This window comes from Lissotriton helveticus, chromosome 7 (genome assembly GCF_964261635.1).
Source record: "Lissotriton helveticus chromosome 7, aLisHel1.1, whole genome shotgun sequence".
Taxonomy (NCBI): domain Eukaryota; kingdom Metazoa; phylum Chordata; class Amphibia; order Caudata; family Salamandridae; genus Lissotriton; species Lissotriton helveticus.
The window spans coordinates 1,353,621,844-1,353,646,919 of record NC_136068.1 but is presented as its reverse complement, the minus strand read 5'-3'; the positions used below and the strand labels follow the sequence as shown (position 1 = coordinate 1,353,646,919).

At 44.5% G+C, this 25,076-nt stretch overlaps 1 protein-coding gene across 2 annotated transcripts in view; it reads right to left on the bottom strand.

The window, feature by feature from the left end:
• Positions 1-25,076, bottom strand: part of NDEL1 (nudE neurodevelopment protein 1 like 1) — a 337,126-nt gene that overhangs the window by 259,409 nt on the left and 52,641 nt on the right. For both annotated transcript variants that reach the window (XM_078654658.1, XM_078654659.1), the window contains exon 4: positions 6,445-6,593. In XM_078654658.1, the coding sequence (XP_078510784.1) occupies positions 6,445-6,593 (149 nt within the window). The remainder of the gene's footprint in view (positions 1-6,444; positions 6,594-25,076) is intronic.

Here is a 25,076-nt window from a genome sequence, read left to right as displayed (position 1 = left end):
CACAGCCCATTACTGTAAGGGTACTTTGGGATTACTAGTTAAATATGCATGGAGTGACCGCGATAAAGCATTAGCGGAAATTAAACAGATGGAAGAGGATTTGCACAAGCAGGAAGATGAAAAGAGAATAACTGAAGCAATGGAGCAAATGAAATCTAGGTTATTGAAATACGAACAGAAAATTAAATCACGCAAACAAGAGAAGTTCCAGAGGGACGAAAGGGATTATATGCAGGGCAAAGTGCTGACCTATGCGAAGAAATTTGACGTATCACGTAAAGAGCTTAGCTCTAAGACAACAGCACCGACCCAGACTGTGGAAACATCGGAATCTGATCTGACGGGCAATGAATCTGGTGACGACCAAGCTACACAAGTCGCGAGCAGATTCAATAAACAGACCCCTTTTCAGACCGAATTCCAAGTCATCAGACAATCCTGGCTACGGGGGGGAAGAACAAGCCCCCAGAGGCAAGCGCAAACGTTGGAGGACAAGAAGAGCCGGTGGCGGCAGGAAAGCCAAAAAGCGCAGCCTGGACCAACCGCAGGCGCAACAACAGAAGATAGGAGCTGCCACTAATCTAACGGCGGTAAATCTAACAGAGAGACCACTGACCGACTCGGAACAAAAAGTGCTCAGCCTCGGACTAACATTCTGCCCTGATGCTCGGCTGGAATATACCCAGACCAGAATTGATCTTTTTAGCTTCGTTAGAAAGCTGAAACTTAACAAATATTTCAAGACTAGAACTCATTTAAAGGCAACCAAGAAACCAGGCAAAAGACTTACGGCGACTGACACTCTTACAGTTAAGGATCTTGCAGGAATTGAAACATTGGAGGATTTAAGAAATGATACAATTATTGATATTACAGACAGCCAAGAAGTTGTGCAACGTGCAATTAATGTGGGAATAGAACAGGACAAGGAAGAGAGTCCTTATAAACCTACTTCGACTTTCAACCCACAGATGCAGTTTGATGCTTTGGATACCTTCTCTGAGGTTATGATGAAGGACCTCCTACAATTCCGTAAAAAGTAGAGGACTAATAGGGGTGATATGAACTTATCCCAGGAGGAGAAAATTGCATTAAACACATTGGCCAATGACAATACCATAATTATAAAGCCCTCGGACAAAGGGGGGAATGTGGTGGCGCAGACAAGGTAACAATACCATCGTGAGGCTATGAGACAACTATCTGATGAGAGGTGTTACCAGAAAACCACTTTTAAAGTATACCAACAAAGCATCCAGACATACGATGAATTGATCAATAAGTGGTATAAAAAGGGAATGCTTGGCAATGAGGAACACTTATATCTACGTAGCTCTAACCCCACCTGTCCAACCTTCTACCACATTCCCAAGATTCACAAGGACAACCTGCATCCTCCTGAAAGACCAATTGTTTCCTCAGTCCAGGGATTAACTGAACATGTTTCTAGATTCCTTGACTTTTTCCTGGCGAGCTTGGTAACTAAGTTATCTTCCTATGTGAAAGATACCAAGGATTTTTTGACAAAGATTCAAGATGTACAATGGGAATCTGACTACCTACTTGTTGTACTTGATATAACGAGCCTCTACACCTGTATTGAGCACACAAAGGGAATAGAAGCAGTAACTGTGTATTTAAGAACAAGACAGTTAAGATATGCGCATCACAATTGTATGTTGATTGATTTCTTGCATTTCTGCTTAAATAACAACATTTTCCTTTTTGAGGATGATTATTACAAACAGGTGTCTGGTACGGCGATGGGCACCTGCTTTGCTCCCAGCGATGCGAACTTGTTCGTTGGCTGGTGGGAAGAGCAGGTGCCCAGAACCTACAGGGACGATATGTCAAGTGGCTCAGTGGTAAAGTGGCATCGATATATCGATGATTTATTTATCATCTGGCAAGGTTCTGAGGAAAATGCACGTCACTACATCGCTAACCTGAATGCAAATGATTTCAATCTGCACTTTACCGGGACAATTAGCCCAACATCTGTTGACTACTTAGACCTGAGAGTGCAAATTGTGGAGGGTAAAATAGAGACTTCTCTATATCGAAAAGCCACTGCTGGCAACTCGATATTATATGCTACTAGTAGCCATCCTCCCAAACTAGTGCAAAGTATCCCCTATGGGGAATTACTTAGACTCAGGAGAAATTGCACCCGCGACTGTGACTTCGAGGTAGCAGCCTCAGCTAGTGTAGAAAGATTCACTGTAAGAGGATATAATCCTACCACGTTGGACAAAACACTCCGCAAGGTAAGGGCCATACCCAGACAAGATCTACTTGACCAGAGTAGGGATAAGAGAACTGAAACAGGTAAATTCCGATTAATCACCCCGTACTCAGCAGAAGCTAATCACCTAAAACAGATGCTGAGAAAGAACTGGCATATCCTGAAAGCGGATAATGTAATAGGTGATGATATCCCGGATCATCCCCTGGTCACATTCAAAAAGGCTAGGTCCATCAAAGACCAATTGGTACGGAGCCACCTGGAAAAAGTCACCCCCAAAACTAACACCTTGAGAAGTATGAAAGGATTCTTCCCCTGTCATAAATGTAAAGCATGCTGTAATAGCAAAAGAACGCTTACATATACCATTCAAGACACTGGTATGGTCAGAAAAATCAACAGGTTTATTACCTGTAGCACCCCGTATGTGGTGTACTGCCTAGTTTGCCCATGCGGGCTGCGTTACATAGGCAGTACGGTGCATCCTTTCAAAATCAGGATACTAGAGCACATGAGGGCTATAGACAAGGTGGACCAAGCATATCCGGTCGCAAGACACTTTGCGGAAAATCATAAAAGCGATTGAAATTTGCTCGTGTGTTATGGACTTGATTCAGTCCCTGACAATATCAGAGGAGGGGATAGACTTAAGAAACTTCGTAGACTGGAATCGAGGTACATTATCGACCTCCATACGAAAACACCATGGGGTATGAATAGTGGCGAAGATCTGATGGTTCATATTGGTGCATAAGTGAAGAGTAACATCATATCAAGTAAACTTAAAAGGTTTTATCTGTGGCACCACTACTTGCATGAGTGTATATTTGTATATGTGTACATATGTGTGTGTATATATAGATGTGTATAGAATGACAAATGTTTCTAAGGTAAAGAGCATTGGTTAATGCGACTATGAACTCTGATAAGTTTTGAATCTTGAAATTTTGGCTTAAAATTATGGTTTTGGCATTAGACCGATCAGAAATTTGGTAATCAGATTTTACGTTATAAATGGTACCTGGATACATCTGTAACTGTGAAATGTAATGATATGATTTTGTTAAAATGAACTTTGAAATTGGAATGAGAGCTTGATATTTGATACAAGCCACAAGAAACATATTGGTAAGAAAATGTTAGTGGGTTGACTTGTTTCGAAAAACAGACTTGAATAACATCTAAGGAAGGAGAATAGCCGATACACGGCTCACTTTTGTATTTAAATACCGAGTAATCCAGCTTCAGTTTAAAGTTGTAAACTGTCTGGGGACATTATGGCAAATAGTTTGCAATTCATAATTCCGAATTACTTGTATTGATGTGTGGTTTAAAATTGTATGCTTTGATAAAGAGCACACAAAGAGGTGATTACATCTACAAACAAATACACCACTCTAAGATGGCACTGATTAATGTCAGCGAACCAGCAGTCCTTCCTTGATTGTGTTGATATTGTTTAAAAACATGCCGATGTCTAGTAGCCACTGACATCGAGAAAGGCTGTGTGCCGAAACGCGAGGGCGTCTGTCTTGTCTGTAATAAAGCAACCTTGGATGAATTTACCCCCGTGAGTGCGGATATTTCTTTGTAGATTCGAAGAATTTGGAGATAGATATAGATATAGATATAGATATATATATTTCACAAAAGAGTTCCATTTACCGGGGGCCCCGACCCTGCAGGGCGGGCTCTCGAAAGCAGGAATGGAAATCCTGCTGCTTCAACAGAGTTTCACCAAAAAGAGCCCAACTACGTCTGACTGCAAGAAGCTGACTTTATTCGTCACACCCACAGCATCACATGACACACTTGAGAGTCCTGACGCGTTTCAGCGTTATTCCGCCTTAATCATAGGAGGGTGTGTCCTCAATAAGATCCAAGTGGACTTGGTCCCACAGTATATGGACTGCGGGTTCCAGCATGCAACAGGTGAGTATTCAAAAGTCTGGTTTTGCTTAATAGCGTGATTTCACCCAGTGCCTTCGTCGATAATTGCACAACGCTATGTGATGTTGCGGTGTTCTCAAAATTGGTTGCTTCCGCTGCGGAGTTGTAGGAAACAGGAAAGCATCCTTCTCCTCTCCCTTTCTTAACGGAGTGCCACATTTTTGGTGAAACTCTGTTGAAGCAGCAGGATTTCCATTCCTGCTTTCGAGAGCCCGCCCTGCAGGGTCGGGGCCCCCGGTAAATGGAACTCTTTTGTGAAATACTAATTGAGGGGGATGACCCGCTTGCGGTGCTGCCAGCCACTCATGGACTTCCGAGGCAATGTGGCACTCCGTTAAGAAAGGGAGAGGAGAAGGATGCTTTCCTGTTTCCTACAACTCCGCAGCGGAAGCAACCAATTTTGAGAACACCGCAACATCACATAGCATTGTGCAATTATCGACGAAGGCACTGGGTGAAATCACTCTATTAAGCAAAACCAGACTTTTGAATACTCACCTGTTGCATGCTGGAACCCGCAGTCCATATACTGTGGGACCAAGTCCACTTGGATCTTATTGAGGACACACCCTCCTATGATTAAGGCGGAATAACGCTGAAACGCGTCAGGACTCTCAAGTGTGTCATGTGATGCTGTGGGTGTGACGAATAAAGTCAGCTTCTTGCAGTCAGACGTAGTTGGGCTCTTTTTGATATATATATATATATATCCCAAGAGAACTCCCAACAGCTACCTCCAATCCCACGAGATCGGCGAAGCAGGAGACGGACCACAATTGAGGGTAACAATTCTTTACTGCAGCAAAGGGTCAGATGATAAAACCAGCAATGACACGTTTCGGGCCAAGCGGCCCTTGTTCATATGCAGAGAGAAGCGGAATGTAATTATTTTTATAATGCAATACACCCCGCCTACAACCCGCCTCCAGCTTAGTCATGTGACATACTAGACATGGTAAAAAGACTGTTGTTGTCGAGGCTGAGTACAAATACATGCCCATTTTGTTTTATAAATACTAAAACAACACTGGAAACATGATGAAATCTGAATTGCATAAATGCAATTACAAACCGATCAATACATTGAATTCTCACGGCATAAAAATGAGTGTATAAATATATCAAGATTACAATAACTCACTGGATAAATCCATTATGCCGAGCAAGCCTCAACTTGTACAACAGAAATGATTATAAAATACCACGTCAATTGTTTCCCTTAGAAACAATCCAAATTTTCGCTGGGACTTACGTAGGCTATCAAGTGCAAAAAAGTGCTAATAAATATATACAAAAATATCCATATCCATACATATATCCAAACATATATATCCACACATACGCACACACTTGGGCAAAATAATGTCAGGATATGCACTAAAATGTAGGATACAAAGTACTACAATACTATAAAGCACCGACATGGCTACAGAGCCGGGAACAAAACAAAAATGTGGAAAACAAACTACATTATGTTTAATAACAATGTCCACAATACAGAGCAACTAGAGTGAGACAGAGCCAGCTTAATCCATTAAGGGCAACTGTATGCAATAACTGCTGGTTTGATGCAGTACACGCACTTTCTGCATCCAAACTGTACTGAACCCTCCACTACCCTATTCACATTTGTCATTCTTCCCCTCCAGCTATACAGCTCCCATTACTTGACCGCTTTAACCATAGTATACCTAGTATGCAGAAGTCATGCAATATAGTATGCCTCTTTCGCTCCAAAACCCTAATTGTCACTGGCACTTTATTTCCACAAGATGAAGAATTCTGATGTATATCATTTAGAAAGTTACCTTTGACAATAAAGTTCCTCTCTCCTTGTAGGACTGTCTTGGTCATATTAGTGTTCAAACCTATATGTTGTGATACATTCATGACCTCTGAAAATTACATTAAATGAGGGGGAATGGTGTAGTTTCATGGAGAGAAGCCTAGCTTGAGGAGACTTTTCCCTTCACAAAAATAGGTCATCATTTGTACAGTACTAAACTCAAACCTGCTGCATGTGAAGCCTAGTCTTTCTGAGATTTAGAAAGCAAGACATACTCTGTTGCTGTGCTGATCCTAGGCTACCAGTTTTCTTCTCAGTAACCATTATTAACTCTACTCAAGACATCTTATGATCCTCTTCGAAAGGAGAAAACTTTAGGAATTACATTTTCCTTTAGGAGTGTAATACAGACACGCACTAATGAAGAAAGACGTATTGCCTTTCACTGTTTGGTTCCACTCACCTCTTTGCTCGTTCCAAGTCATCATTCGCCTGTTCCAATTCTCTCACGTATTTGTGCAGCTGATCTTTAATACCCTGTGTCTGAACAAGTTCATCTTCCAACATAGAAACCTGTTTGTAGCTCTGAGAGTACTGATGTTCAAGTTTATCCTGAAAAATAAGAGGGCACTTAATAAAGTGATTATCCTCTAGAACTTCATTCACTCCTAAAGAGGGGACAAGTACCAACTTGCAACACAATGGTCATATGAACCTAAAAGAAAGGTTGAGTTCCCAAGGTGGAAAAGGTGGTGTAATGTCACAGGTTCTCGGGTACCCATACAAGCAGTTCTAAAGGACAAGAAAGGCTCGGAGCATTAATTTCTGCACAGAATTTTCAGATATCCTTGCCTCCACTGACCAAGATGGCACAGAATAGCTCAGCTACACCATCTTCTTATACCATCCGTAGTTTTATCTTTGTTGTCCATTGTTCAAACAAAAAAAAAGCAGCACGAGAATAGACACTTAATTGTTCATTATAAGAAATTATTGCCAACAATAAACATACTTCAATTTACAGTCTTTTTCTTGGAATTCTTCCTATTGTCACAACCAATAAATGCATCAGGCACATGAGGGAGAAGAGGTGAGGTCACACTCTTAAAGCAATACAAAAGCATGAGGCTGCAAGGTTATAATGAAGTGTTTTACTTTCTTTGGTACTGGGAAAATAAGATACAAGTGTCTCATTTTGGTTAATTCAGAAATTTTGTAAGATGGGTGAAAGAATACAATAGTCTGAGAGTTGTATGTTCTAAAACTGTTTGACTGCAACCCTTGTTCTATGTAAAGTTCAATTAAAGGCAAGACTGTAAATAATTCAGTTTTAAACAGTTTCTGGAACAGCATGTACTAGATATTAGACCTCAAATGCAGGCTCAGGGCATTCCAGAGTATTCTGTTGAGCAGCGCTTCACAAATATTTTAGAACATTTACGCAGATATACATACTGGGAATGAAGGTAGTGTAAGCAATTTTTCCAGCGTTGGTATGCCCTTTTGAGTATGTGCAAACCAACTAACTTGCATGTTTTAAGGGTTTTCACCAACTCTTCTCTAATCTTTTCCCATACTGAGAAAGGTTGGCAATTTACTCCTGACAATGGAAGATGTAAAACTTCTCGCAGGGCTGAGAAAAAAGTGGTTGGAGGTAAAGTGAACTTGCAAACATTCAAATGATTTATGCATAAGCAAATCTACACATGTATATTAGCTCATGCTGAAATGCAGTTCACAAATATTTTCTAGGAGCTTTATTTGTTGGCCTACTTCTGTAAATTCTTGTGAATTGATGAAAGATATAAATCTGCACTTAATGGAAGGACATATACCATGGGTGCACTTTTGAGACTTTCTTTAATTATTGGGCCCATAATTAGGTCTGATGTTAACCATGACCTTATGTGTTTATTAAAATTATGTCTCTCTTTCTCTCTCCCTCTCTCGCTCTCTCTCTCTATTGGCTGGCTTCAAGGTGAGTGACAATATTCTGCTTTTTCACAAGGAGTAGTTCAGCACACAAAGGGCCCGATTATGAGGACACTGGGACAGCCACCAATGGCTTGTCGGAGGCGATCCCACTGTCATCCAGCATAGTGGTCCGACCACCACATTAGGATCCGACCGTAATCCTTACAATGGGGTGGCGCCTGCGGAGGCGCCGTAGTAGGGATTACGATGTCCCTCTTACCTCTGCCTTTACATGGCGGGAGAGGGATCTGGCACACAGTGCATGGATGTTTGAAAACTGCCCATTTCCACTGCAGCTTGTGAGGGCTGCAGCACAAGCCCAGGGCTCAAAAATCCACTTGCATTTACGAGCCAGATTTAATTAGGGCGAGGTTTTTTTTTGGTCCTACTCACCCTTTTTTGTTGAGTATGAAGGAAGACTTACATTTGAACTGGGTCTCTGAAAGCAGAGCAAATGTGACAAGATAGCAAGATTTAAAGGCATCTTTATTGCTCACAAAGTGAATGAGCAACAATAATGCCTTTAAATATTGTTAACTTTTCACATTTGATCACAGAGGTCAAGTACATTACAGTTAGGTCAAGTAGATTTTTGAAGTTACTAGACCTCCAGGTCTAGTGAGAATTTTTTTATTTTTTTAGCCCTGAAGCCGCAATGGAAAATAGCAGTTTTCCGACCGGCGGTCGCAGTGTAATTGAGCAGGTGGAACCACCAACATGTAGTGGGTGGGACACCTGCCTGATACGATCGCAGTTGGACGCACGTCGGGCCGCCATCGTAGAGAGGCCTGAAGTAGTTCTGTTTAGTGTCAGGAACTACTGTAGCAATTTTTGCTTTTGCCAATGTTTGTTATGATGGTGGGGGACCCCAATAAGGCTTTACAAATCCAATGCCAAAACAAGACACGCATTTACAAAACCAAAAGCCGGACCACTAATTTCAGACCTACTGGATTTGCAAATGTTTGTTTATTTGTACGTTTCCCATAAGCTTATTGAAACGGGTTACACTGATGTTCCGTTATGAATATTTTTGGGAAATACTAGCATACATCAACACATTTTACTAAATGATGCTGCAAAGAAATGGTACCTAAAAATCTTACGATAGTTTAGCGGAATGCTTTTTTTTTTACTATTTGCATTTTATTGTGAACATTTTATTTTGAAAGTAAAGAATCATCTATCTTGCTTTCAAGCTTCTGCAAATATTTGCATCTAATCTGGGAGCATTATACATAGCCTCAAATTGCTAAACTTTGAAAATGTATGTACCATTTTTATACTGGAACCACTGTCAGTAGTGCAGTCAGCGTTTACAACATTTACTTGGAGCACTAACCCTAATAATAAAGGCTTTGCATTGATGAACCATAAGAACAATTGTTACTTACCTGTAATCTGTGGTTCTCCAGTATTGGTGTCTTTCATAGATTCACATGCAACCCGTCCACCTGCCCTCTGAGGCTCTATAGGCTAGGATGTTTTTAGCTTCACTCTTGTGCGAGAAAATCTGAGAGCCTGAGCCTCTGGGGAGAACATTCTGGTGGGTGCTGTCGCCTGATTGGCTGCAGTTTGGTCTATACAAAATGACTAGGATAGTCATGAGTGTGGAAGTTTTTACTCTTGTAGCTTGGGCTACTTTACTTCCGGGTTGGTTATTACTACGTTTTTCTAAGTACATTATTGCATATTACTGCTTTTTATATACCGTGGGACTCCCACTCCGACGACGGGGAATGATTCAGGCATGTGAATCTATGAAAGACACACTAATACTGGAGAAATACAAGTTTGAACAGCATTAGCACATGGACACAAACATTACCTTACCTACAGACAATCCCCTTCCCTGATCCATAATGTGGTTCTGTAATCTGGCAGCCAAAGGGTTTGTGCTGTAGGTGGTTGGGCCTACTTGTCCCAAGAACAAAATACCCATGAAAACTTGTTGCCCTTGACCCCAAACAATATATCTTGGGCGTCGGACTATAGGAATTCCACTTTCCTGCATGCCAGTTTTGCTCTAGGTTATATAATGTAATCTGGACTTTGTGCATACATATTAAATGTGTCACTGTGCATTTATTATTACAGTCGCTCTAAGTAACGGGTTATTGGGTCACATCTATTTCCACTGGATAGCATGGAGAGATATTTATGCAATGGCAGTGAAAATAAATGTGGCTCAATAATACATGATTTACAGTAGATGTATTAATAAACAAGCATTCACACATTCACTACTACAGTGTAAAAGTCAAATTCCAGTTTATTACCACAGAAGACCAAACTTAAAATGGAAAAAAACGTTGACTGCCTCACAAATTACACAAAACAATAGTTTTTAGGTCTCGCCTGTCGATGCGCATGCGCATCGAGCTTGCGAGCCTATTGCGGCTTAAACAACATTTAACTAAGAAGCAAGGAATCGTGGCGATTCCTTGCAGTGCCCGTGACTTTTAAGCTCAATGCGCATGTGCATTGAGCTTAAAAGCGCGTGCACAGCCGCCCGCATTCCTCCGACACCTTTGAAGTGAAGCTTAGCTTAGCTTCACTTCAAAGGCCCGGCTTCTTCACACCCACATGCCGCTCTCGCTCTCCCCGCTCCGCCCCCTCCCCTGCCCGCCGTGTGCATTTCTCCTCCGCCCCCTCCCCACAGCAATGCCCTCCGTCTTTTTTTAAATGTATTTTTTCATTTTGAAGAGACTTGCATACTTTACATGTGTGCACATGGACATGGGGAACATTTTCATGGCTCGGGACGTGCGCGGGCTCTAGCCTGATCCTTCACTCGACTCGCCCTGTTAATTTGTCGCTCTCTCACCAGGTTACCATCTCTCTTGGGGCTCGGCCCGGTCCTCTCTAACTCTCAAACCTCCCGTTCCTTACCCTCTCTTTCTATAACCTCCTTCACTGTTAAATCAAAGCCCACTCACTCCTTAGGTGCCCCTCGGTCTCATTTCTCTCCTCACCCTCTCGCTTTGTCAGCCCCTCTTCCTTCGTTCACTGTCTCTTCTCAGCCAAAGTTTTTTGTGAAGACTCCGCCCTTCCCTGGTCACTCGTTACTTCATTCCCCCTCTTTGGTCTCCTTTTAATCCTTTCTTTAGTGCTATCGCTGTGGGTGTCCTCTCTCCACCTGTTTAGTTCTGTACTCCCTCTTACTAGCAAAGCAGTAGCACTTCACTTGTAGCACGCGCACCCACGTTGCGGGACATTCAAACGATAACAAAACCGACCAATCACCAGCTGAGTTGCTCTGTCCTTGACCAACCAGACTAGCGTCTCTAGAGCGTGCGCGAGCTCTCAACTGGCTTTTTACATTTTTAAATGTATTTTTTCATTTTGAAGAGACTTGCATACTTTACATGTGTGCACATGGACATGGGGAACATTTTCATGGCTCGGGACGTGCGCGGGCTCTAGCCTGATCCTTCACTCGACTCGCCCTGTTAATTTGTCGCTCTCCCACCTCTAATTCCTAGCTGTACTATTAGACCTGTTCAGTTCTACTTAATTCAATAATTCCGTATATTACTAGCGGGTATTTGAACCGTGGCTAGGAAGGCATGTGTAACCTTTATAGCTCGTGGCTTAAATCTATGTTAATTCAAAGTAAATCAAAAACCGGTGTGTGAAGGAGCCAGTTAGCAAACATAACGTAGTCGTAAAAGGAGATAACATCAAAGAGAGTCGACATTCCACATTGCCTCCCTCATCCGTTGGATTCTGGACATACCAGCTCTTCTTGTCTCTCGGTGACAAAGTTCCTTTTATAAAGTGGCGCATGACGCGTCATACAGATGGACGGACGGCTTGTTAAAAGGCATGCCCACCATTATTACACTGATGCCGCCCTGCTCTTTTCAAGCACCTCGAGCAGATCTTGCAGCAGAGCAGTGGCGGGATCCATAAACCTGCAGAGAGGTCCTGCGACTGGATGGTCGTTGCTTGTAACCTTGAATAAAAAAAATAATAATAATTTAAACGCTTCACTTCAAAAGTAGTAAAGCTCCTGGCGCTCACACGTTAATTTCAAACTACGGGGAACTTGCCATGTTAGTCTTAACGGGATGATCCGTGATGTAACAGGGCAGACGCTTCTGTTGGAAAGGCTGCGTGCTCCCGCCTCTCCCTTCTGGCATGCCGCTGCAATAGCTTCTTATGTAAACTGCTGAGTCATTGCTGCTCTTGTGCAACCCAAACTTTGGAATTGTTGAATGAACTGTGCTACTACTAAATGTAAACTTGAACCCTGGCAACTCCCCCCCCCCCCTCTTTTAGCAAGTTGTTGATTTGAGATGGTGGTAGTTTCGAGGTTATCGCCTGAAGACTAGTCGAGGTTAACGTTAAACCGATATTTTGGACTTCCACGTTACATAATTCAATGTGAATAGTCACTAAACAAGTTTTAGATCTTGTACAGAAGGCTATATCGTACCCTCCTGACATGATGAACATTATCTGGTTGCCCATGATTTGAACACCTTAATACCTCCAAGGTCACTAAATTATGTTACATATATTACATGTTTTTGGTGGTTTTATTGCACAAAATGCAGTGGTATAAAACACAATTTCCCCAGGAAACTCTGAAATATGGAAACTATTTCCTGCTTCTCTGTAAAATAATGGGTTCCATCATCCTTGTGAAAGTCGGGAGTGGTGAATACATGTAAGTCACGTACATACAAAACATGTGGCATTACAAATGCTATAGGTGTCACATTTGAAAAAGTTAAAAGTATTGGCATTGTAAATGCCTTTCACTCTCTCTTCCAACTCTCTCCCCCCTCTCCATTTACTTACACAAATCGCGCAGATACCCCAAGCAGCAGTGCCCGCACTACCAATCCTTCTGTTATGCCACATCTCTCAGCTTACAGATTCGCACTCTCTTTTCCTCTCAACGTTTCTGCCTCTTTCACTCTCTCTTCCAACTCTCTCCCCCCTCTCCATTTACTTACACAAATCTCGCAGATACCCCAAGCAGCAGTGCCCGCAATACCGCACTACCAAGCCTTCTGTTATGCCACATCTCTCAGCTTACATATTCCTTCGCTCTTTCTTTTACTCTCCACGTTTCTGCCTCTTTCACTCTCTCTTCCAACTCTCTCCCCCCTCTCCATTTACTTACACAAATCTCACAGATACCCCAAGCAGCAGTGCCCGCACTACCAATCCTTCTGTTATGCCACATCTCTCAGCTTACATATTCCTTCGCTCTCTCTTTTACTCTCCAAGTTTCTGCCTCTTTCACTCTCTCTTCCAACTCTCTCCCCCTCTCCATTTACTTACACAAATCTCGCAGATACCCCAAGCAGCAGTGCCCGCACTACCAATCCTTCTGTTATGCCACATCTCTCAGCTTACAGATTCCTTCGCTCTTTCTTTTACTCTCCACGTTTCTGCCTCTTTCACTCTCTCTTCCAACTCTCTCCCCCTCTCCATTTACTTACACAAATCTCGCAGATACCCCAAGCAGCAGTGCCCGCACTACCAATCCTTCTGTTATGCCACATCTCTCAGCTTACAGATTCCTTCGCTCTTTCTTTTACTCTCCACGTTTCTGCCTCTTTCACTCTCTCTTCCAACTCTCTCCCCCCTCTCCATTTACTTACACAAATCTCGCAGATACCCCAAGCAGCAGTGCCCGCACTACCAATCCTTCTGTTATGCCACATCTCTCAGCTTACAGATTCCTTCGCTCTTTCTTTTACTCTCCACGTTTCTGCCTCTTTCACTCTCTCTTACAACTCTCTCCCCCCTCTCCATTTACTTACACAAATCTCGCAGATACCCCAAGCAGCAGTGCCCGCACTACCAATCCTTCACACACGCAACGCCACTCACACACGCAACGCCACTCACACACGCTACGCCACTCACATACGCAACGCCACTCACACACGCAACGCCACTCACACACGCAACGCCACTCACACACGCCACTCATCCACGCAACGCCACTCATCCACGCAACGCCACTCATCCATTTGCAAAAAGAAAAATGTCTAACTATTCTATTGCGAGACCTATTGCATTTCCAATGCTTGTTACACATAGAAACATCTCACCTAATAGTCAAAATATGTTTTCAGTGTGATCTTCCCATGATGCACAAATATAACTTCTTGCATGTTGGTTTTGTTAAAAAAAAAAAACTATTAAACAAACACAGATGAAAAAAGCCATGTCATAAACACAGATGTCCAGAGTACAATATGCTTTTTATTACACAATTGTTGACTGAGGTGAGGGGCCCAAAAGTAACTCACTTGAGACTACGCCTCTTGCGAGTCATGACTCTTTCTTCACACTCAACAGCAATAAATAGCACATCACACTTTGCACTATCTGCATATATGAACAAGTTAAAGTAAATCTCTGCATATATGAATACGTTTAGTAAAGCTCTTTCTGGTGAATACTCTATCTAATCGCAGTTTCCTCACTTAGTTAATCCCAAAGTGCTAGACTGGATTTGGAGATTTAATAAAAAAATTAAAAAACAGAATTGCTGGTGTGGCACTTGGTGGTGTTGTGCAACTCAATATCAACTCTGTCCTGTCCCAGAAGTGAGCGCAGCAGCTACATATAAGCACCACCCCTGAGCAATGACATCAATGTCTTTCTTACTTTGTCAGCACCAATGTACGAGGAGCATGATGAGTGATCAGATACGACTGGGTGCATGATCTCGAAATTGTGACTTTAATTAGATGGAGAAGAGTGTCCATTCCACAGAACGGGAAGGTGAGAAGCTGGCAAGGAACCTGTGGTTAGATATAGAATCTATCTCAGGGGTCTCCAACCGGTCGATCGCGAGCTACCGGTAGCTCGCCAACAACCTACCAGTAGCTCTCGGTGTGATGCTCAATTTTGTACCCTGTCCTTGTCATTATGTTTATTTTTAGGCCTTCTTGTCTCTTATCTGTTCTTGCCGGTGTTACGTCAGCGCTCACACTGCTGCCATTGGCTATTAAGTTAGCTAGGGCGGGGAGAAGCGGGTGATGTCAGAGACTTAAAATGCACAATACAATTTGTACACGCTGTGGCCTTGGGGCTGGCTGCGTGCATGATTCAATCAACCGGAGATTCGCTCAGTCCTGCTCTGGCCTCCTTGATACCACGTGTCCTTTCACAGCATGACCATCACCCAGCAGTAACCACACATGAATAGGAGGGGAGGTGCTTTGCCTTTTATTTTTGGTAAGGCGCGCTTTTCCTCCCATGAACATGCAGACTTTTTGCAGTGGACAATGGTGACAGCAGCTTAAATTTCCCATTTCTGGTGCCGCTGCTGCTATGCTCAAGTCAAGTAGCACCTTTCCACCGTGTGGGACATAGGAAGTCGTGCTCTTTGGTGACGCATGGACTAGGCGTCGGAAGATGTATGTTTTAAAATGTAGTATTTAGTCTCCCCCAAGCACTGGCAGACAATGATTGCCATCCAGTGACACACTGACCTGAGCCCTCATGTGGCAGGTGGAGGGTGCGTAGGCCATAGGGCATACTGTTGCCCATAGATCGTATAGATCAGGGGCCCTCTCCTGACAGGCCTACAGGTCGGAGAGACTGGGGCACTCACCTGTTGTATAATAACACCGTTCCCTGCAGCGCTGAGCTGTCTTTAAAAGAGTGCTGCTGCAGTTTGAATGACTCCTCTGCATTTTCAGGCAGCATGCAGTCTGTGCATTCTCCGGAGCCCCAGGCCCAATCAAGAGAGAAGTCTATGCATCTTTGCCTAGCCGCGTGATGCCAGCAGCAGAGCCCCAGCATTGACTGAGGCCACAGAGGGGCGAGTGATGCCTGCAGCCAGCAGTGTCCTTGACATGATACCTACCATTTGACATGCAGGAGCATGCCCCGTTCAGTTCAGACAGAGTGCCTCTGCCCCTGTAGTATGCGCAATCCCAGAAGATCAGCACAGCAACCACCAGCAGTAAGACCACGTTATGGTAAGTGTTCAAATAATCATCTGGGTGCATTTTGTGGTGAACCAAATAGGAAGTCATATGCTTAGTTCATAACAAGCCTTAAGTAGTTTAAAAAACTGTGGCCATGAGGTGCAGCCTACAAGTGTAATCGTTTTGATTTACTCTTGGCTTGAGGTCGCTGTGTAGTATTGCTCAGAGAGGTATCTGTATCTACACATTATTAAACATTGTATACTTAAGAACAGCTCACTCGCAGATAAAACAAGTAACCTGTCAAATGTGGTAGTGAGTGTTTGTCCAATTTGATCCTTCGTTTGAAACGTCTTGGGCAGACAAAATGGTTATTATGATAAGTTTGCATCTCAACCTTCATTTATCCTATTTAAAAAAAAAAAAAAGAACATAAAGTGTCGCCTTCTACTAATGTTCTCAAGACCATTCATTTTGTGTGGTGAGTTAAGTCCATGACCAAACTACTTTATATTTTGGACACTACATAAAAAAATATACTTTCCTCTTTAAAGGGAGAGCATATAGTTGAAGTTGTTTGAACTGTAGGTTAGGTAATATTTTAAAATATTTTCGAGGCCTGCTCTGTTTTAAAGTTAGACACTGTGGTTCGCAACCTTCCATATCAGGGGTTTTATATCATTCATTCAAAAAATCTTTATTTCGATCGTTGAGATCATAAAAGATATGCAAGTAAACAACATTAAATCATTAAAAAAAAATTTAAATGGATTCAAAAATTTTAACATTCGAGAAATCAAAGTTCATGGTTACACAATACATTTTTAGATTAGATTAAGAACTTGTGGATCGTGCCGCATTGGAGTCCCTTATGATTCTTGCCCGTGATCTCCACATTGCCGCCAAGAATTTCACCATTACAAACACAGTTGGGGCTGCAAGGTCAGTTTTGAGCACTCTATAGGCTGAGGCGTAAGTCCGAAAGCCCAGGTTCCTTAGATAGGGGACCAGCCAATAGCTCCTGATTTTGCTATAAGCTTTGCAAAACAAGACCACATGTAGGTCACTTTCCAGCTTGTAATTGCATGCAGGACAATTGCTCGAGTCTAGATTCCCGTTCCAGGTTTTAGTGAAGGACCTCAAGGGGAGAGAGCCGTATCTCCACTGCAGGAAGATCTTCCTTACGTACACTGGGGACATAGCGTCTAAAACATATTCAGGTCTGTAAGATTCTTTTACTTTAATAAAACTGTCAGTTAGAGAGCCTTCCCGGATTAGACTCAAAGATCTTTGTAGCATGAAGCTATAGAACAATTTGGAGAGTTCTTTCCTCGGGAGCCTTGCGGACATTAGTTCTGGATTGCACCATAGCTCTGGAACTCCAAGGGTCGTGCACATGTCCCTGATGTACTTGAGCCATGGAATTTTGGACACTTGGATTAATCTAAGGAGCTCCTGTAGTTCGCTTCTATAATGGCCCAAATCCTGGCTGCTCCACAGCCGCCTCCAATAAGTCAGAGGTTTGAGGCTTAGTTCTTCGGTGATAGGGCGCAGTGCTAAGTCCATTCTCAAAGGGAGCAAAGGTGTACTCAGAGGAAGGGCCGCCAATTGTCTAATAAAATTGTTCTCTGCGACCTGTATAGACTGTAGCGGTGTATGTCCCCAAAGCTCAGCCCCATAGGTGATGCCTCCTCGTGCTTGGGCTTTATAAATGTTTATTGCAGGTGCCAGTGGACGAAGGGAGGATTTTTTTGCAATTCTTGTGATAGCACCAGCCCTCTGAATTAGTTTTGTGGTTGCCTTGGTTTTGTGTGGCAACCAGGTTAGGTTTTGATTGAGGGTTATGCCTAGGTACTCGATCACTTCAACTCTCTCTAGGGGTGTAGATCCCAAGCGGGGATTTGGGCTATTTTTGGGCTTTTGTCTAAGGATCATGAATTTAGTCTTCGAGGGGTTTATTTCTAATCCCCTTTCATTACAAAACTCAAAAAATCCGTCCAGAACCCTCTGTAGCCAAATAGGTGTTTTTGACAACAGCAGGGTGTCATCTGCGAACATAATCGCTGGCACCCTGCTGCTGTTCAATTGCGGGGCATCGATGTTAGGGATTCTACATAAGTGTTCTATCACCCCGTTCGTGAATAGACAGAACAGGGTCGGCGCCAACACACAGCCCTGCCTTACCCCGCGCTGGACAGGAAACCTATCTGTCAGCCTACCGCCCTTTCCATATCTTACACGGGCGTAATTATCTGTGTGTAGCCTGATAAGAATCTGGAGGATGTCTCCAGGGACGCCCATGTCCCCCAGTACCGCCCACAGCTTGGCCCGTGGGACCAAGTCGAAGGCGGCACGGAGGTCCACGAAGACAGCATACAGTGACCCCCCTTCCAGAAGAGCTGTCTTCCAGTATAAGATATTTAGTCTGAGTATTCGATCCACGGTTGACACTCCCTTCCTAAAACCTGCCTGGAGAGGGCTTAAAATATCAGTTTCGTCCATCCAGTCTTCCAAACAACTTTTGGGTTACATCAATGAGGCTGATTGGGCGATAGTTGGCGGGGAGCAGGGGCGGCCCCTTTTTGTATATCGGGACCACCTCTGCTCCCAGCCAAGTATCTGGAATTGTCATTCCCCCCAGCACTGCATTGAATAAAACCGTCAAGTAGGGTGCCCAAATCCCAGGTTCCTGCCTAAAAAGATCACCCGGCACCCCATCCAAACCCGGGGCCTTTCCAGAAGCAAGACCAGTTATAGCCGCCTTAACATCTTTTAGAGTGAAAGGGGGAGATGTGTATGTGGTGAGGCTATTGGAAGTTGGTGTTGCTAACTCATCGTGTACAGGGGCATATAGTTGTTGGAAGTGATCCTGCCAAACATTGGCCGCTATGTTGGGTTCGATTGCAGAGGGGAGATCCCCGCTCCCATGGTTGATTATTCTCCAGAATCTGCGGGAGTCCCTTTTAGCTAGGGACTCCGATAGATTCTCCCAGTGCTGTACGTACCACTCTATTCTAGCGTTAGCTATGAGCGATTTGTACGCACTTCTTTTAGAGCCCTAGTACCTCCTTCTTTTATGGTGAGTGGGAGGTCTCGCTTTGCCAGACGACAGGTACTATTATACCAGGTGTTCTTGGTTTGTCCCTGTGCTCTAGGTCGGCCTGTGCTGAAAAGATCAGTTTCAAGCTTCTTTATTAAATGAGCATGTACTTGCGCTATGTCCTCACCTCTATCTGTTGGAGAGTCTGGATTCCACAGGTCAAAAGCCTCTTCAAGGATTGGAGTAATCCCAGCATAGAGTGAGGCAAGCTTTTCCCCACTAGAGGCGAGTTTTTCCCATTTTATCCGCCTCCTATTGTTCTCCAGTAGATGTCTTCCTTTCCAGTTCTCCTCGCCTGTCACAGTCACCCAAGGGATGGTATACTCTAGTTCCAGGGCATTGTGGTCACTATCGTGCCTGGGTATTATTTTAAAATCCACCACCCTTTTCCATGCCTGCAATTGTACCAGGAAGTAGTCTGTTCTGGATTGCCTCCCTGCTTTATTAAATGTGCATTTGGACGGGATGTCGGACCTAGTGCGGCCGTTACAGGCTCTCAAACCATAGGTAAGGTTTAGAGTGTTTATCTGTATGGCAAGGGGTGTCCATGCTCTGGGAGGGGGTGCTTCAGTCTGAGGAACCTGCCAACTTGAATCCTCCTCTAGGGAGGGTCCATCAAGTAGTCCAGGTAGTGGCTCAAAGTGTGAGTTGAAGTCCCCCCCTATTAGATAAGACATCTCCGGAGGGATGGTATCCAGAAGGGTTGACAGAGTTTCTATAGTTTTGGAGGTGGACGCTATTTTGACCGGCCTAGAGTAGATGTTTATAACCAAAAGTTTAATAGGACCCGGCCATTCAAGTAGGACGGCCAGTATATCTACCGAGTCTACTGGATATCTTGAAGCTCGGCATCCTAGGTCCGTAGCGACCCAGGTTGCTAAGCCTCCGGAAGGTCTGCCTTTCCCACTCCAGACAGCGGGGATAGAATATGTCTGGAAGCCCCCAAAGGAAGACTCTTCTCTTGTCCAGGTCTCTTGGAAGAGACAGACGCTTGTTGGTTGCGTTAGATCGGCCCATGTGTCCGTGTCTATTTTGTTAGTTAGGCCAGCCACATTCCAGGAAAGTATTTTTAAGGTTTGTGGGGTATTTTGGGTGTCAAATTGTTTGGCCGTGGGTCTTATGTTTTCAAGCTGTGGGGCACTATCCATTTGCCCCTCATCCAGTGGTGGGCCTTCTAGGGCAATTTCCCTTTTATGTGACTCCAGGGACAGGTCTAAAGACCCAGTAGTGGATTTCTCCTGCCTACAGGTCGGGGGTGCATAGTAACCGCTTTCATACCCTCCTGATTGCGTTTGTGCCCCTTTTATGGAGGCCAATTGTCAGTCCACCATTTCAAGACACTCATAATGATAAATAGTGGTAAGAATGGTGGCTGAAGAAATCTCGGGGGCCATGGTTCCTCTCTTTCAAATCCACCCCTTCCCATCCCTCTTCTATGAACAGTTTCCCATCCCTGGGAATCGCCGTATGTGTTTGGGCGGAAGGGGGGTATTCGTGATTGGTTGTAGGGGATTCTCCTCCTTCCCGGGTTGCCCTCCCAATTATCATGTGAGTTCTGATAATGTCCTCTGCTCTGGGCATTTGTTGCATGGTCATTAGGTGGATAGAAGAACGAGAGGGGGACAGGATGAATAGCGCTCCCTTCATCTTCCAGAGCTGGGCTGCATATGAAAGAGACAGTACTTGGTTCTCTAAAACTCACTAATAAGCAATCACCACTGATTGTTTTGGGTCTCTTGCCTACCCACGAGACTCTTCTTACCATGCGAATGTCGCTGGTCATGCCTCTAGGGAGGGGTCTATGTGTTGAGAGCCAGTTAATGACTTTGTTTTTCAGAGACTCCCCTGTTTCATACGAGTCTGATTTTAATTTGGGTACCCCAATTAAGATAACAGTATATGGCGCCACTTCAGGTGGAAGATTGACTGTAAGTGTTCTTGGTGGATTTGCCTTTGAATGATTCGAATCACGTGTATCTTGGTTGGTGATCAAGGGGGGTATAGGGGAACTCTTGTGTTGTGTATTCAACTGGACGTTATCATTAACTAAATTTGAACGCTGCTGCGTAATAGTGAATTGTTTGGTGGAGCCAGAAGTCGCTGGCGTTGCTGAGATGGGTTTTAATTTGGGTGGGTGGTTACTGTGTGGTTTGATATTTTTGTCACCCACTGTGTTTGCTATCACTACCTCTTTAGCTTTTACAGGTTTTGGAGAAACCGAGTTACAGTTATGTTTTGGGTCAGTGTTAGGTAGCGTGGGGCGGGAAGCCCCCGGTTTCCAACAGTCCATAATCTGTAGGGCGGTTTTCTCGATTTTAATTAATCTCGCCTCCATTTTCATCAGGCGTGCTTCTAGAGGGCTTATGATCGTCTTCAAAAGGTGGCCTATGTCAGCTAATGATATGTCCTCTTCTGCTATCTCAGGATTGTGTTCCATGTTGGGAGGTGGCTGGTCAGTGAGGGTATCACTGGGCAATTGCTGGGAGGGATCAAGTGCTATCACCGCTGTCACTGGTGGAGTTCTTTCCTGGTTAGTATGGTCAGGGCTAACTGTGTTGTGGGTTTTCCCTGTTTTTCCCTTTGCTTTTTTGGACTTCCTTTCCTTAGTGCTTTGTTTCCCCGCTATCCTTTTTTGGATGGCACCCTCCCTTATCCCCCGATTGGCACTAGGTGACCCTACTAAATTTGGGGTATCAGTTGTTGTGGCCGATTCTTCCCTAAGTAAGATGGGGCATTGAATGGTTAAATCAGTATCCTCCCCCGTATTTGTTAGGTTGGGTGGTTGGGTGATTTGTGTTAGAGGCAATGAGAGAAGACTCATGTCCTCTGAATCACTTATTGTTCCCTCAGAAAGATCTATACTCGTAGGCCGTTGTGCCCCACCACAGGCACCCAGTTGTGAGCTATCTATAACCCGCCTATCTTCGGGAGTTTTTGCCATCGCTATTACACCCATCGATGACCTCCTGACCCACTCTATTTCCTGCGAGATTCTTCTTTCTAGAAGGATGACATCATCTATCAAGAGGGAACCTGCTTTCAGAAAATAGTTGTCTATTTTGCCTTGGTTTGGGGTGGCTGTTGTGGGGCCGTTGGCTAACAGGTTGGCTTTGCTCCTGGTCTCCATTTTGCTCATAGTGGGCAATATGGCTCAGGGGCGACAGAATAGAGGACGGTGATATAAGTTTTGCCAAGATGTGGATTTAGGCAGTAGTACCTGATGTAAATAGGGTGGCCCAGTCCGATCTCGAACGGCCTCAAACGGCCCGCTCTTTGCCCGGTCTTCGCCCGGTCTTCGCCCGGTCTTCGCCCCGAGCTGCGTCTCGCGCGCGTCCCGGTGGTAAACAGGCCAGTAATATACGAGGAGGTTGGGGGCGTGGCCGCCGGGGGAAGAGGCACCAGCTGTGTGAAGCTGAGGATGCTGGTCCTCGCAGTCCCCCGGTAGGCTCCACGCACTGGACACGCGCTTGGGAGGCTCAAACCTGTGCCGTCCACAGCTGGGAGCGCGTGTGCTCTCCGCCGACTGCGGAGCCGCTCACACCAGCAAGGACTGGCCACAGGGAGCAGCTGAGCGGCACCCGCGAAGCGGGTGTCGCGAAAGGTAGAGGGCGAACTGGAAGGGCAGGCAGGCAACAGCAGAAGTCTTTGGCAGCCCTCACGGCAGAAGGAAAATCCGGTATGAGTCACCCACACAGCCAATGTTCTCAGCGCTGTTATTTGCTGGAAGCTGGGGGCGTGGCCGCCGGGGGAAGAGGCACCAGCTGTGTGAAGCTGAGGATGCTGGTCCTCGCAGTCCCCCGGTAGGCTCCACGCACTGGACACGCGCTTGGAGGCTCAAACCTGTGCCGTCCACAGCTGGGAGCGCGTGTGCTCTCCGCCGACTGCGGAGCCGCTCACACCAGCAAGGACTGGCCACAGGGAGCAGCTGAGCGGCACCCGCGAAGCGGGTGTCGCGAAAGGTAGAGGGTGAACTGTAAGGGCAGGCAGGCAACAGCAGAAGTCTTTGGCAGCCCTCACGGCAGAAGGAAAATCCGGTATGAGTCACCCCATCTCAGTTTCAGGGCTTTGCCTGAACTTTTCTTGTCTCAGAAGTGGGTAATTTGTGATATTTATTTGTTTCCATGGATATTATTGCTTAAATGTCAAACTTAAGAAACCTGAAAACTTCGCAGCTGTGAAGTTGTTCCTGGCCACAAACCGGACCCAGGAACATAATTTTACATTTCTTTTCAGTAAAATTTAATGAAATGATGAGAGAAATATATAATAATTTCCTGGCTTCGGTTTTTTCCTATGGACAACTTGCAAGAGGTAACTTTTTTAAATCCCTCTAAAACGCTGCTTTAATTGCATGAAATAATGGGAGAAATTTTAAATGAAGTGTTAATTTTATGGCACAATGAACATAAGGCTGAACACTTCACTTGAGCTTATTACCCTTTTGTGGGGCACTGAAATACTTACCTACATGGCCAGCAAGCTGTGCCACGTATGGTGTGTGGTTGGTACGGTGTTGTCATTGTTTTGTGATCCTATGTGGAAGTGATTCCGTGTCATGCATGATGACCACGGAGGTGCCTTTACTGTGTTAAAGGACAGGGGAGTGTAGTGGATGACCAGGTATAGAGGCAGACGTTCAGTTTATGTTTTTCAGCAAGTTGGTATCTTTTTACACAGCTGTGCAGGTTCCTGTATAATTTCTTATGATTGTAGTGTACTTAGCTGGTGACTACAGAGGCTAGGATCACACAATCTGTCGAAGAGGGAGTCTGGGATAGGTTTTCTGGTTTCATGTTGTGCTTTGCACATATATACTAAATGGGTAGCTTTTTCTCTGTAGAGGCCCTTTAGTCAATGAAGCTGGGTGTGGGGGGGTCTCTGGGAACAATTCGCGAGTTGTTTAGCCTTTAGTAGCTCACAAATATTTTCACTGATGAGAAGTAGCTCTCACTACAGAAAAGGTTGGAGACCGCTGATCTATCTGAAAGAGTGGTACCGAAGGTAAGAAACTTGTTCTTCTGATGGATACTTCTCAAAGCAGATTACTCACCTTGCGAGTAGATATCAAAGCAGTGCCACCCAAGGTAATGGGTCAGTAAAACAGCTAAGATCAAAACGTCTGGCTGGATCACACAGGCAAAATGCCCTTTCCACCAGATAAGACAATTAAGAAATTAGTGCTTTGTAGCGTTTGGAGTGATGCTCATGTCGCGGCTCCACAGACGGCGAGATCAGACACTCCACATGCCTACACAGTGGTTTCAGTCTTGGCTCTGGTGAAAACGGCCCTCAGGGGGTTGCTTCTCGGGTAATGTGTAGAAGATTTTGGAACAGAGAACTACTTAACTTGATATGGTCAGTTTTGCACTGCCTTACTCTTTTTGCCCAAGGAAAACCCAAAAAGAGAAGATGGTCTACCCTATGGTCCTTGGTATGATCGATGTAAACGCTCAAAGCCCTTTTAGGGTACAAGCGATGGAGCCTCTGCACCTCTTTCAAGGGGTAAGGTGGAGGAAAGAATGTCAGTAGGCTGATGGATTGTCTGAGATGCAAAGGCTTCACAACTATCGGCAAGAATGCCGCCCTTGTCCGCAACACCAGCCTGTTCAGGAAAAGTGGTGGTACACAGTGGATGAAAGGACAAAGCTTGTAGTTCACTCCCACAACAAGCTGAAGTTAATGAGAAACTGCTCTTAGAATCGGGTGATGCAGTAGCCAGCTGCGTTTTGGCCCAAATGAGGTACACAAAGAAAAAGAAAACTAAATTAAGGTACCACAGTCTCATCACAAAAGACTGGGGTGGAAACACATCCCCCAGTTTTCTAAGAAAAGGGATTACAAAATGTGATTTAAATAAGGACGGTTGATCAGGTAAACATAAAAAGGTCAAAACGGCTCACACATACCCTATAAACCGGCCCATGGCAAGTTCTTGCCGAGCCAAAAACGCACAAAAAGTGCATGAGAGTATTGTCCCAGGAGACAGCTGGCACTTTTGGAAAGAAGGGCTAGAATAGCCAAGGAAAACAGCCTCTTCCCAAATGCTTCCATGTGTTTTGATTCCTATCACAAAAAGGATGGAATGAGAGTGGATTTAATCTAGTTGTGGAC